The sequence below is a fragment of the Ostrea edulis genome, chromosome 9 (assembly GCF_947568905.1).
Source record: "Ostrea edulis chromosome 9, xbOstEdul1.1, whole genome shotgun sequence".
In the NCBI taxonomy this organism is placed as follows: Eukaryota; Metazoa; Mollusca; class Bivalvia; order Ostreida; family Ostreidae; genus Ostrea; species Ostrea edulis.
The window spans coordinates 64,786,054-64,802,133 of record NC_079172.1 but is presented as its reverse complement, the minus strand read 5'-3'; the positions used below and the strand labels follow the sequence as shown (position 1 = coordinate 64,802,133).

The following is a 16,080-nucleotide window of genomic DNA, read 5'->3' as shown; positions in this document are numbered from 1 at the left end:
AGTTCGGTGCGCAACAGTATAAAAATGCTAATCTCATAAGACTGCACCCATTCTATTTTGACACTAAACTTGTAGCTTCTGACCCTAGTCAGTCTAAAATTAAAAAATATCTATGTTTGGCTTTACAGTCAACCCCACCTTCTCAAACATCTGATTCTATCCAAATTGCAAAAATCTTCCATACAAAAACGGAAATTTAATCACTGTTAATCATGTTAATAGGGAATGGTTGAGATACGACTATAAATTGGAATTGATGTTTTGTGACATCTGCATTTCGGTCAATGTACACAATGTTTTCACTGAGGGCTGTAGCATCATGAAGTTTATATGATTTATTATCTGAATTTTGATTTCCATAATAGAATTTATCAAACAAATCAATTTCTTATTATTTCAGAAAGAAATGTTTAGGTATGGTAGCTGGATATGATTAAGTAATGTAACTGATTCAAAATGCTAAAATAAGTGTAATGAGTAAAATAATATATAATATGATGAAATAATTGTAAAGCATGTGATTATTTGTGCCGCGCCACTCCCTGAAAAAGTGGCGAAAGGGAATTCTGGTCCAGTGGGAGCACTGGACCATCGACCTTCCAAAAGTAAACTGGGAAACTTTCTCACTTACCGGTGCGAGCGGGATTCAAACCCACACTTACCAGAGGTGAGAGGCCGTGTGATTTTGAGCACAATGCTCTAACCACTCGGCCACAGAGGCCCCTGCCGCTAATAATGCCAAAATTAAATCTTAGTTAAAATTCTGCTTATACGGTATTAAGGTGGCATACACCTTTATAGAGTTTCTCAAATCAGCAAGAAATGATTCAATCATGAAAGATATGATGATATATATAATAAGTATATAAGTAAATAAAGCAGAAAATATGCAATTTTGGATAAAAAATTATTGCAATAAATATGAACAAAAGACTGGTGGATCTGTGGGTCATTAACCCAGCACTTTATCCACTGCATGAGCTAACATGACAGAAAAACTATCATTTAAATCAGAGTCTCAAAACCACAAACACAAGAGCACACCACCAAACCCAATTTATATCACTTGTTATAATTAAATATCAATGACAATCACAAATACTGAGGCTGAGAAAGCCCTATATGTGTTGGGGTAGTTTGTTCCACAGGTCCACACCTGAGTATTGTAAAGAGGTCTTGAATAATTGCATGTCAAACTTCGGTAATCTAAGATCGTGATTTGATTCAGAATGCAGATGATAAGAAGCATAGAATCAAAATTCAAACAACTCAACAAGATAATCGGGAGCTAAATCGTGAAATTTTTTTTTTACATAATAATAAAAATATATTTGTAAAAATCAACTAGTGTGTACACTGTCAGCCAGCCAACGTTCTGAAATGTTGGTTTAGAAGAGGAATCAGGACACCACACGAACCTTTGAATCCTGAATGACACTGGCACTGTTTGTAGACACAGTCCCCATTGCTAGAGCAGTTATTGGGACATGTGACCTCACTACAGTCATCTCCATGGTAACCCATGTGACAATTACAAACATCTCCTGAACAATCCCCTTGTCCTGAGCAGTTTTTCGGGCAACCGCCAGTTCTGTGAAAACAATAAGCATAACTTCATATCAATGAACTGACATAAATATAATTTAACTAATTATCCAATTAATTGATCATACTTAATTTACTGGAGGGTGGTTGAAACTGTGAGAGTGCCTAAATTATATGTCCCCAAATCTTTGATTCCAGGGGCATAAACATTGTCTGCAAAGGGGGTCTGTGACTTACACGCGAAAAGATTTATATGACAGTATATATGATAACCTGTGTGTATAAATCCTGATATGTATAGTAATCTGTATGTAATATTAAATCCTGATATGTATAGTAATCTGTATGTAATATTAAATCCTGACAAGTACAGTAATAATCTGTATGTAATATTAAATCCTGACATGTACAGTAATAATCTGTATGTAATATTAAATCTTGACATGTTGTACAATAATAATCTGTAGGTAATATTAAATCCTGACATGTACAGTAATAATCTGTATGTAATATTAGATCCTGACATGTTGTACAGTAATAATCTGTGTGTAATATTAAATCCTGCCATGTTGTACAGTAATAATCTGTATGTAATATTAAATCCTGACATGTTGTACAGTAATAATCTGTATGTAATATTAAATCCTGACATGTTGTACAGTAATAATCTGTATGTAATATTAAATCCTGACATGTTGTACAGTAATAATCTGTATGTAATATTAAATCCTGCCATGTTGTACAGTAATAATCTGTATGTAATATTAAATCCTGACATGTTGTACAGCAATAATCTGTAGGTAATATTAAATACTGACATGTTGTACAGTAATAATCTGTATGTAATATTAAATCCTGACATGTACAGTAATAATCTGTATGTAATATTAGATCCTGACATGTTGTACAGTAATACCCTGTGTGTAATATTAGATCCTGACATGTTGTACAGTAATAATCTGTATGTAATATTAAATCCTGACATGTTGTACAGTAATAATCTGTAGGTAATATTAAATCCTGACATGTTGTACAGTAATAATCTGTATGTAATATTAAATCCTGACATGTTGTACAGTAATAATTTGTGTGTAATATTAAATACTGACATGTTGTGCAGTAATAATCTGTATGTAATATTAAATCCTGACATGTACAGTAATAATCTGTATGTAATATTAAATCCTGACATGTACAGTAATAATCTGTATGTAATATTAAATCCTGACATGTATAGTAATAATCTGTATGTAATATTAAATCCTGACATGTACAGTAATAATCTGTATGTAATATTAAATCCTGATATGTACAGTAATAATCTGTATGTAATATTAAATCCTGACATGTACAGTAATAATCTGTATGTAATATTAAATCCTGTCATGTTGTACAGTAATAATCTGTATGTAATATTAGATCCTGACATGTTGTACAGTAATAATCTGTGTGTAATATTAGATCCTGACATGTTGTACAGTAATAATCTGTATGTAATATTAAATCCTGACATGTACAGTAATAATCTATATGTAATATTAAATCCTGACATGTTGTACAGTAATAATCTGTATGTAATATTAGATCCTGACATGTATAGTAATCTGTATGTAATATTAAATCCTGACATGTACAGTAATAATCTGTATGTAATATCAAATCCTGACATGTTGTACAGTAATAATCTGTGTGTAATATTAGATCCTGACATGTTGTACAGTAATAATCTGTATGTAATATTAAATCCTGACATGTACAGTAATAATCTGTATGTAATATTAAATCCTGACATGTTGTACAGTAATAATCTGTATGTAATATTAGATCCTGACATGTATAGTAATCTGTATGTAATATTAAATCCTGACATGTACAGTAATAATCTGTATGTAATATCAAATCCTGACATGTTGTACAGTAATAATCTGTGTGTAATATTAGATCCTGACATGTTGTACAGTAATAATCTGTATGTAATATTAAATCCTGACATGTACAGTAATAATCTGTATGTAATATTAAATCCTGACATGTTGTACAGTAATAATCTGTATGTAATATTAGATCCTGACATGTATAGTAATCTGTATGTAATATTAAATCCTGACATGTACAGTAATAATCTGTATGTAATATTAAATCCTGACATGTTGTACAGTAATAATCTGTATGTAATATTAAATCCTGACATGTACAGTAACTAACCTGTATGTAATATTAGATTCTGACATGTTGTACAGTAATACCCTGTGTGTAATATTAGATTCTGACATGTTGTACAGTAATACCCTGTGTGTAATATTAGATTCTGACATGTTGTACAGTAATACCCTGTGTGTAATATTAAATCCTGACATGTTGTACAGTAATACCCTGTGTGTAATATTAGATCCTGACATGTTGTACAGTAATACCCTGTGTGTAATATTAAATCCTGACATGTTGTACAGTAATACCCTGTGTGTAATATTAAATCCTGACATGTTGTACAGTAATACCCTGTGTGTAATATTAAATCCTGACATGTTGTACAGTAATAATCTGTATGTAATATTAAATCCTGCCATGTTGTACAGTAATACCCTGTGTGTAATATTAGATTCTGACATGTTGTACAGTAATACCCTGTGTGTAATATTAAATCCTGACATGTTGTACAGTAATACCCTGTGTGTAATATTAGATCCTGACATGTTGTACAGTAATACCCTGTGTGTAATATTAGATCCTGACATGTTGTACAGTAATACCCTGTGTGTAATATTAGATCCTGACATGTTGTACAGTAATAATCTGTGTGTAATATTAGATCCTGACATGTACAGTAATAATCTGTATGTAATATTAAATCCTGACATGTACAGTAATAATCTGTATGTAATATTAGATCCTGACATGTTGTACAGTAATAATCTGTGTGTAATATTAAATCCTGACATGTACAGTAATAATCTGTATGTAATATTAGATCCTGACATGTTGTACAGTAATAATCTGTATGTAATATTAGATCCTGACATGTACAGTAATAATCTGTATGTAATATTAAATCCTGACATGTACAGTAATAATCTGTATGTAATATTAAATCCTGCCATGTTGTACAGTAATAATCTGTATGTAATATTAAATCCTGACCTGTACAGTAACTAACCTGTATGTAATATTAGATTCCGACATGTTGTACAGTAATACCCTGTGTGTAATATTAGATTCTGACATGTTGTACAGTAATACCCTGTGTGTAATATTACATTCTGACATGTTGTACAGTTATACCCTGTGTGTAATATTAGATTCTGACATGTTGTACAGTAATACCCTGTGTGTAATATTAGATTCTGACATGTTGTACAGTAATACCCTGTGTGTAATATTAAATCCTGACATGTTGTACAGTAATACCCTGTGTGTAATATTAGATCCTGACATGTTGTACAGTAATACCCTGTGTGTAATATTAAATCCTGACATGTTGTACAGTAATACCCTGTGTGTAATATTAAATCCTGACATGTTGTACAGTAATACCCTGTGTGTAATATTAAATCCTGACATGTTGTACAGTAATAATCTGTATGTAATATTAAATCCTGCCATGTTGTACAGTAATACCCTGTGTGTAATATTAGATCCTGACATGTTGTACAGTAATACCCTGTGTGTAATATTAGATCCTGACATGTTGTACAGTAATAATCTGTATGTAATATTAGATCCTGACATGTACAGTAATAATCTGTATGTAATATTAAATCCTGACATGTACAGTAATAATCTGTATGTAATATTAAATCCTGCCATGTTGTACAGTAATAATCTGTATGTAATATTAAATCCTGACCTGTACAGTAACTAACCTGTATGTAATATTAGATTCCGACATGTTGTACAGTAATACCCTGTGTGTAATATTAGATTCTGACATGTTGTACAGTAATACCCTGTGTGTAATATTACATTCTGACATGTTGTACAGTTATACCCTGTGTGTAATATTAGATTCTGACATGTTGTACAGTAATACCCTGTGTGTAATATTAGATTCTGACATGTTGTACAGTAATACCCTGTGTGTAATATTAAATCCTGACATGTTGTACAGTAATACCCTGTGTGTAATATTAGATCCTGACATGTTGTACAGTAATACCCTGTGTGTAATATTAAATCCTGACATGTTGTACAGTAATACCCTGTGTGTAATATTAAATCCTGACATGTTGTACAGTAATACCCTGTGTGTAATATTAAATCCTGACATGTTGTACAGTAATAATCTGTATGTAATATTAAATCCTGCCATGTTGTACAGTAATACCCTGTGTGTAATATTAGATCCTGACATGTTGTACAGTAATACCCTGTGTGTAATATTAGATCCTGACATGTTGTACAGTAATACCCTGTGTGTAATATTAGATCCTGACATGTACAATAACTAACCTGTAGGTAATATTAAATCCTGACATGTTGTAAGCTGCATCGCTGTAGAAATATAGGTAGGCTTTCCCTGAGCTGGTGCGAATCTCCTGGAGATCATTGGTTGAGGTGTAATCTTTGTGTATCAAACCACTACAATAAAAAAAAAAAAAAATTCATGACAATATGCACCATCAATTTCATGTCATTTATTTGGAATCAGATATGACACATTTTCTAATTCCTTTTTGACAACACTTATTGTACGTAACCTTCTCTTCCATTCATAGCAGTGTTCTCGGATGTGATCTGAAGATCTCCCTTACGTCTGTCATTAAGTACAGAATTCTGAACAGTTTGTGTATGACATGATTTACCGATTTACACCACCTAAATCAGTTCATTCAAGAAGGCTTAAACTTTCATGACTGATGAAATTTTGGCAAAGTCATATACATCTTAATCTTAACATTTTTATCATGAATTTTTATCCACAAATTGGAATAATTGGGGCTATGTTTGATCGGAAATAGGACTGAATATCAGCTACAGAGAAGGTACCGATAAATTCTTGACAAAGTAGGATGGCACATTTCAGAAGGATTTAATTTTGGAGGAGGGGGGGATGAGTGATGGCTCATGGTTGGTATTTTCTGTACTCCATGCTTTGGATGCACTGAATTCTCAAACATAATCAATATTCCATTGTTTTAAACAGTTATAATTTCTACATCTCCCTTATCAAGTGCTCTAAAGATTAGGATAGAGGAAATTCAAATCTGTACATTCATCCAACAATTTTTCCACGTTGAGTAACAAGTTAACAACACACATGATCCTATTGACCGGCCTTTTCAATCATGCAGACACAACTCTTTGTTCTGATGTTATGAACTTTTATGTAGATTTTCTCAAATTTCTTCCTCATCTCTACTCTTGTGATCCCCTGCACAATGCATGGCCTCATGTTTATTGGAAATGAGTACACCTAACGAAATGCAATATCGATCACGACCTAGACAAGATGACAGATGAGAAGTCAAGGTCTTTGTTTTCATAACACAATACAAATGATGATGAAGCAAATCTGATTGAAGAAATTGTTTTGTGTATCAGAAGAAAATAAACTTTCTAGTTTTTCTACCTCTAAAAATAGTAATTGCTCACGGCGTATTTCTGGTTTCAATTCCTTGATAAGTTGATAAACTCAGTACAAATAGTAACAGCTCACAACATATTCCCTGTTTCAATTCCTGGATAAGTTGATAAGGACACATTAATGTGACACATGGAAACAGTCCCCTCAATATTGCTTTAGGGTTAGTGTAGCTTGCACACACATGATGAAGATTAACTGTGCCATCTTACTTACTATAACAGGAAAATTCTACTATGTCTATAGTATCTTACTTACTATAACAGGAAAATTCTACTATGTCTATATATATAATTACTATGTCTGTATAGATATTTACTATGTCTATATAGATAATTACTACGTCTATATAGATAATTACTACGTCTATATAGATAATTACTATGTCTTATAGATAATTACTATGTCTATATAGATAATTACTATGTCTATATAGATAATTACTATGTCTATATAGATAATTACTATGTCTATATAGATAATTACTACGTCTATATAGATAATTACTATGTCTATATATTATTACTATGTCTATATAGATAATTACTATGTCTATATAGATAATTACTATGTCTATATAGATAATTACTATGTCTATATATATAATTACTATGTCTATATAGATATTTACTATGTCTATATAGATAATTACTATGTCTATATAGATAATTACTATGTCTATATAGATAATTACTACGTCTATATAGATAATTACTATGTCTATATATATAATTACTACGTCTATATATTATTACTACGTCTATATAGATAATTACTATGTCTATATATATAATTACTATGTCTATATAGATAATTACTACGTCTATATAGATAATTACTACGTCTATATAGATAATTACTATGTCTATATATATAATTACTATGTCTATATATATAATTACTACGTCTATATAGATAATTACTATTACTATGTCTATATAGATAATTACTATGTCTATATAGATAATTACTATTACTATGTCTATATAGATAATTACTATGTCTATATAGATAATTACTACGTCTATATAGATAATTACTATGTCTATATAGATAATTACTATGTCTATATATATAATTACTATGTCTATATATATAATTACTACGTCTATATAGATAATTACTATTACTATGTCTATATAGATAATTACTATGTCTATATAGATAATTACTATTACTATGTCTATATAGATAATTACTATGTCTATATAGATAATTACTACGTCTATATAGATAATTACTATGTCTATATAGATAATTACTATGTCTATATATAATTACTATGTCTATATATATAATTACTACGTCTATATAGATAATTACTATTACTATGTCTATATAGATAATTACTATGTCTATATAGATAATTACTACGTCTATATAGATAATTACTACGTCTATATAGATATTTACTATGTCTATATAGATAATTACTACGTCTATATAGATAATTACTACGTCTATATAGATAATTACTATGTCTATATATTATTACTATGTCTATATATTATTACTATGTCTATATAGATAATTACTACGTCTATATAGATAATTACTATGTCTATATAGATAATTACTATGTCTATATATATGTAACTGGAAGTTTGACATCCAATGATTATACATATGTAATTAGCTTGATCATTTCTAGACTTCTGGTTAGATCTCAATGCTGGCAGCAAACTTGAATATATATTACTTTATGCGAGTTCTGAAATATTCATTCACTTTGTTTCAGATTAAGATTCTGTACCATTACACATCTTTTGCATGATAGTGAGGATGATATGAAGATCTATTCACCCAAGAAACATCATATTCCTCGAGGGAAACGCCCAAGGGGAATATGATCTTTCTTGGATAAATAAATCTTCATATCTCCCGAACATTCATGCAATAAATTGTTTATCATACCGAAACAAAGCAAGGCTACAAAAATGCATTTGAAAAATTGGAGTCCGCTCATCTATACATTGTATGTAGCTGAGATCGCCCTAATGGTAACACCACATGGGAAGGTACAAAAAACAAAATACAGTGATATGATAACCATTTCTTGTATTTCCTTCCTTAAATGCTGATTACTTGCATAGTTTTTGTATCAACAAAAATCAGGTGGTATAACTGTGTATCAGAAAACCGTGTGTAAACAAATATTCCTCTTGTGCCTTACGAACTATGGAAGTGAAGACTTGGACTTATTGTGACGTCACAATAAACTATGTTTATAGAAAATGCACGAGGCTGCTGAAGGGGTGTAATATGATGGAAAGGTGTAATGTTTGAGGGAGGTATGAAGTTTTGTCCTCCCTTGCACGTGACTGTCTAGACCAATCAGATTACATGTTGCATAGAATTTTCATGCTGAGGTATAATAAACAATGTTGTTCTAATTTACCCTTTATAAAATTCATCAATGCTATAAGAGGATTATTACAAGAAAAATTTACAATGTAGCAATTAAATAGAGATGTAGCAATTAAATAGAGATGTTTTTCTTTTTGTGCGATTTTCATTACACTAGAGATATAAACTTTTAGCATTCTTTTTTTTTTCGTTGTTGTTAATTCTCTATTCATTCAGCTATCGCTATAGGATATTTTACATCAAGATTGATTGATATGAACCTAACCTAACAAAAAGCTCTATTCCAATGTGAAATATGGTTTGGTCAGTCTGGTTCTATGAACTATTATCATGTAGCACGTCATGTGGATATTTTCTTGCACATGATCAAATGTTTGATTACTGATACTGATGATCAGAATTTCCATGAAATCAGTAAACAACAGGGTCAGACTAATCACCTGAAAGCTGCCAATAAAGGAGCGAAGGCAGAGTCTCCGTCGTAGATGTACAGATGATCCCAGCCACACTCGGTGGAAAACTGATGAAACTGGAACCACAAGGAGCTGTTACTATGGTTACTGGTATCCACCAACCAGGTGCACTTGTTGTCTTCTGAGTAATTCCCATGTCCATCAGAAATAATCCCTTCTGTATTCTGTAACCTGTAAACACACGAGACTAGTCATTAACTCTGTAACCTGTAAACACACAAGACTAGTCATTAACTCTGTAACCTGTAAACACACAAGACTAGTCATTAACTCTGTAACCTGTAAACACACAAGACTAGTCATTAACTCTGTAACCTGTGAACACACAAGACTAGTGTAAATAGACAAGACTGTAACCTGTAAACAGACAAGAATGTAACCTGTAAACACACAAGACTTAACCTGTAAACACACAAGACTGTAACCTGTAAACAGACAAGACTGTAACCTGTACACAGACAAGAATGTAACCTGTAAACAGACAAGACTGTAACCTGTACACAGACAAGACTGTAACCTGTAAACAGACAAGACTGTAACTTGTGAACAGACAAGACTGTAACCTGTAAACAGACAAGACTGTAACCTATAAACAGACAAGACTGTAACCTGTATACAGACAAGACTGTAGCATGTATTCACACAAGACTGTAACCTGTAAATAGACAAGACTGTAACCTGTAAATAGACAAGACTGTAACCTGTAAATAGACAAGACTGTAACCTGTGAACAGACAAGACTGTAACCTGTAAACACACAAGACTGTAACCTGTAAACACACAAGACCGTAACCTGTAAACAGACAATACTAGTGTAAACAGACAAGACGGTAACCTGTAAACACACAAGACTGTAACCTGTACACAGACAAGACTGTAACCTGTAAACAGATAAGACTGTAACCTGTACACAGACAAGACTAGCTGTTAACTCTGTATTCTGTAAACAGACAAAACTAGCCATTAACTCGAATGGAAACTGCATCCTAATAAAACACAATATACCACTATGCCATAACTAAGCTAAGGAAGCTGTTTGGTGCCAGATAAGAAAAATATTTTATCCCATAGCCACCAAATAAGTTTCTGATGGCCACCATATAATGATATGGTGGTTGCCGCATAAATTTCTGGAGGAGATCACCAAATAAATTTTAAGGAAGCTGCCAAATAAAATTATTCTGACAGCCACCATATGATTATCTGGTGGCCACCACATAAATACCAGGTGGTCACTGAATATTTACATGATGGTCCCCAATGAATTTTTTTTTCACCAATCAGCTTTCATAATAATCTAATACATCAAACAAAAATAAATGCTTCCCTTTCTTTTCTCAGACACTGAAATGATAAAGCTATGAGCTAAATGCTTCATTGCTCTAGACAATTAAACTGGCACGAATAGCTGATGGACGTCAATATCTATTACATCACTTCAATTGACTAGGACTATAAAATTTCCATTAAAGCTATTCATTTTTACACATCTGTGGAGCTCAGTACAATTACAGGAGGACATTTCCTACATTATAATGATCTCTAAAGGACATACAAATTCTATTGAAATAGCAAAGTTACATAACTGCTCTGGGAAGTTAACAGCTGTGTCATATTTCATGTGTTGAACAAAAAGTGTTTGTGAAACACCATGCCTCTCAGCAAGTTCAATTGTGGTAAATCTGATGCTGACCTTGATACATAACCTTGACCGTGTTGACCTTGACCAGTCACAAAGCTTTAACCTTGACTTTTTAATGCTGCTATCTTGTATTGTTCAAAGGTTATGACAATGGTTTATGCTGCAGATAGACAAACAGACAACCTTCATTTACGCTAAAATAAATTTAAGCAGGGAGGGATCTTTATTGTGCCACATCTGCTGTGACATGGGACCTCGGTTTATGCGGTCTCATCCAAAGACAACAAGCAAGGGGTACTAAGGACCTATTCTAACCCAGTACGGGACTCAGCAATATATACAAAGTATAAACTTTGGTCCAGTTGATAGAGGGGTCCCACATACTGAAGGTAAACTCATAAACATGTCAAAAATCAATAAGGAAATGATGTCCAATAAAAGTCTGAAGAACGATTACTCTGAATAATTCATTCTCGTTATTAAGTCCTGCATCCATGTTTAGTCAATTGTTTTATGTTGACAGATTCACTGCTGACTAACATCATGGGAAAGTATTCTGAGGAAATCTAGAGAGGCTTTCACCTGAAAATTTACAGCTTTATGGCTCTCAACACAATTTACACAACCCAATATAAAGTGACTATCATTAGCCATCATTACCCTACACAATACAAAATTAAAATAATCTCACGAAAATTAAATCTTTGATTCCTAACAATGAATATACCACAATGAAAGAAGAGGAACAAATGAAGTGAGAATAATGGGGGTAGGGGGGGGGGGGGTATCTATCATTATGAATTCTCAAATCCTTTATTGAAATATTGTTGACTGGTGGGTCAAAATTCCAATTCCCTTCAGAAGAATACACTCAGGTACTGCTGCATCAAAACCTGTCATTGGTCATTAGTTGTTAGCCAAGTAGGAAATTACTTTTTCCAGTTTTCTTTCCCCCCAATTTACTAGTACCTTTTTTTTTTTTTTACCACATTTCATGTGTTTCATCCTCTAGTATATGTACACAAAATATGCATATAAAAATGAAAAATGTTTGTATTTGGTATTCCTATTTCTTATCTCATTCAAAAAATGAATAGAGGGTCAGGTAAAATATTAAACCAGAGAAAATAAAGAATTAAACCTGTAATCGGTGGTTGGTATCTAGACACCTTGTACAATGTAAATAGAAACAGATAAATGTAAAATCATCAACATTGTATAAAGTTGTAATGGACCTTGGCCAAATTCTGTAAAAATTTGTGTTTGTGACTATTTGAAACATTTTTATTTCTGTTGGCCAAATTTCTCTGATGGCAGTGATAAAACTAAAAGCATCAGCTGTTCTGTTAACTAGATAAAATCAGTGTAACGACAACCAACAAGGTCACAACAGGTCACCCATATTTAATGATACATACCGAGACAAGATATACCTCCACCACATAAAGCATTCTAAATCAGGGCAGTTCTTCCTGCTTCTATCTAGGAGGGTCACTATTCTAAATCAGGGCAGTTCTTCCTGCTTCTATCTAGGTGGGTCACTATTCTAAATCAGGGCAGTTCTTGATACTTCTATCTAGGAGGGTCCCTATTCTAAATCAGGGCAGTTCTTCATACTTCTATCTAGGAGGGTCCCTATTCTAAATCAGGGCAGTTCTTCCTACTTCTATCAAGGAGGGTCCCTATTCTAAATCAGGGCAGTTCTTCCTACTTCTATCTAGGAGGGTCCCTATTCTAAATCAGGGCAGTTCTTCCTACTTCTATCTAGGAGGGTCTCTATTCTAAATCAGGGCAGTTCTTCCTACTTCTATCTAGGAGGGTCCCTATTCTAAATCAGGGCAGTTCTTCCTACTTCTATCTAGGAGGGTCACTATTCTAAATCAGGGCAGTTCTTCCTGCTTCTACCTAGGAGGGTCCCTATTCTAAATCAGGGCAGTTCTTCCTACTTCTATCTAGGAGGGTCTCTATCGCTATTACATTGAAATCTACACCAGAGTGTTAAACTAGATAACTCCTTGACCAAATGTAATTAAAATTCAAACTTTCTAGATCTATATGTACATTCTTTCTACTTGGGACATATGCAATCTTTCTCAATAATATACAATTTTTTGGTGACAATTCCGAATCACTTGCATTCTACCTCGTTTCTACAAAAAGTCTTGGCAAGGGTATATTTCAAAGTAAGTTGTGTATATGGTTATTACTGTAGCAAAGAAGGAAAGAAAAATCTTTTGGAACAATCGGGTATCGAATCCAGGACCTTTGTTTGACTAGTTACATGATCTGACCACTGAGCTACCCAGACCAATATGCAAAGTCTGGTAATATTACTACAATATAGAAATTAAACGTATGATGGAAATCATACAAGAATTCTTGATATCAAGGCATCTATATTGAAGAGATGGAATTTTTTTTTTTTAGAGAAAATGTCAGAAGCACACTCAATTCTAACTCTCTGCTTTCATTTGAAGATTATTACTTGTAATTCAAACTCTCTTGCACTAATTTCATTTGTATATATTGTTATTTGTAATTCAAATTCTCCTGCACAAGTGTATATTGTTATTTGTAATTCGAATTCTCTTAGACTTATCACAATGCGAAATTAATAGTGGAACAAAAGACAAAATTCGTTTTTAAAAAATTTCATATCCAGTCTATAGCGAGATGAAAATTTTAAGACTAATTTGTCTATAGAATGAATTAATGCAGCCTTTATAGAATATAATAGATTTTCTGACAAGACAGAAATAGATTTTCTGACATTCTGCACAGTATTTCAACTATCATTTGCCTCTATTATTTACATGAATTAGGCTTTAGATAACATCAACAACAAATGAACAGTAAATGATCTATGTACTACAGATCAAAATTTAAGTGATAAATCTGTCTCTCATTTTGAAAAATAATTAAACACAGGTACAATAAATACGGGTATTTGTTACTTTGTTGTTGGTCGATGCAGTCTGCAGAATTTGAAATTGTCTCTAGTACAGAAATGTAAATTTCACACGCTTCTAATTCTATGTCAGATGGTTTGTATTTTAATTCGTATAATTCTTACTAATTATCATGAATAAAGATAAACTGAAACTTTTATTTTCATGATAACAAAACATTTACTTGGAACAAATTTCAATTAGTCTCAGTTTTTGAATTACAAATTTCTTATTTCAAACATGTGTTTACTTATCTTATTCAAACTGAGTAGCAAAATGCAAACAATCAACTTTATAATTGTGATGTCTAAATGTCAAACTTAAATAAATAGAATTGTCATAATCTTTAAATAAAAGTAGAGAGTTCAAACTAGAAGTAAGAATAAAAAAAATAATAATTAGATCTAAATACCACATGACTGTAAGAACCTAAAAATAGAATTATATTATCTGATAATTGCTTCTAGGTAATATTTTTAAAATGTTTAAGTCTTCAGCTTTCGGAAATGAGTTAAATAAGAATTTTTTCATGGACAGCCCCAACAGTGATTCCACGTCCATGGTTGTTCGCATTTTCAAGCGACATATCTTGGTGCTGATTGTGTATAATGAAGAGACTTTCGTTTCGTTGAATCCATGTTCCACAAGTGCATGAATGGACAAACAGCACGTTTGGTGATCGTTTACTTCTTTAAAGTGTACTTTACAATTCAGCTAATAAGGTGACAGCAGCATAAACTAAAGAGAAGCCACACAGACTATATGAAGCCCAGACATAAACATGGTTTACCTGATTCTCCCCGTACAGTGTACACATTTTGGAGGGGCCCAACCAGCGTCACACACACAAGACCCGTTAACACATCGTCCCTCCACACAATTAAGTAACGAACAAGTGTTTACTTCTGTATATATCGTCTGAACAATTAAAATCAGTAAGAAAAAACATAAAAATGAAATATGTGTCAGTTTTCCTTTCTCCCTGTCCGCCATCTTGTCATCATATATAAACGGGAAGTGCCTAAGTCAAGCTAGCGGACAATAAGCTAGCGGCCAATAAGGATTTTCCCTAATATTTATCGCTTAGAAAATGTACGTATAACGAACCCGACAAAAAAGTACTCTCAATATACGGCGCCTAGCGCCTAAACTAGGACTTGTGCCACTTAGGTGACCACAGGACATTTTAGGGCATTGACCCCTCTAATAGATTCTGACCCCAAAAGGGTAAGTATAGGCACCGATTTGGGGCACGGCGGCGCCAAACATACCCTATTTTTACTATCTAACTATATGCGGTAGGGGTCTAGGTACGGCGCCTAGCGCCTAAACTAGGACTTGTGCCACTTAGGTATACTTGACACGTTTCCCTAAATTATTTCATAAATTTTTACACATGTAATATCCCTTCAAATATGAGATATTTTTATTTTTTGAGAAAGTTGACCGGGTCTATAGTGCGAAACTATCCCTTTCACACCGTGCCAAATCTGATGTACATTAATTCGTACGAATATTTGTCGTGTA

The 16,080-nt window shown here is 32.6% G+C and overlaps 1 protein-coding gene across 2 annotated transcripts in view; it reads right to left on the bottom strand.

Moving 5' to 3' along the window:
- The window catches only part of LOC125657524 (attractin-like protein 1), a 60,316-nt gene extending 44,750 nt beyond the window's left edge, over positions 1-15,566 (bottom strand). For both annotated transcript variants that reach the window (XM_056149920.1, XM_056149921.1), the window contains exons 1-4: positions 15,344-15,566; positions 9,931-10,134; positions 5,992-6,120; positions 1,419-1,591 (exon numbers count right to left, since the gene is read on the bottom strand). In XM_056149920.1, coding sequence (XP_056005895.1) covers positions 1,419-1,591; positions 5,992-6,120; positions 9,931-10,134; positions 15,344-15,546 — 709 coding nt within the window. In that variant the 5' untranslated portion in view covers positions 15,547-15,566. The remainder of the gene's footprint in view (positions 1-1,418; positions 1,592-5,991; positions 6,121-9,930; positions 10,135-15,343) is intronic.
- Positions 15,567-16,080: the final 514 nt, after the last annotated feature.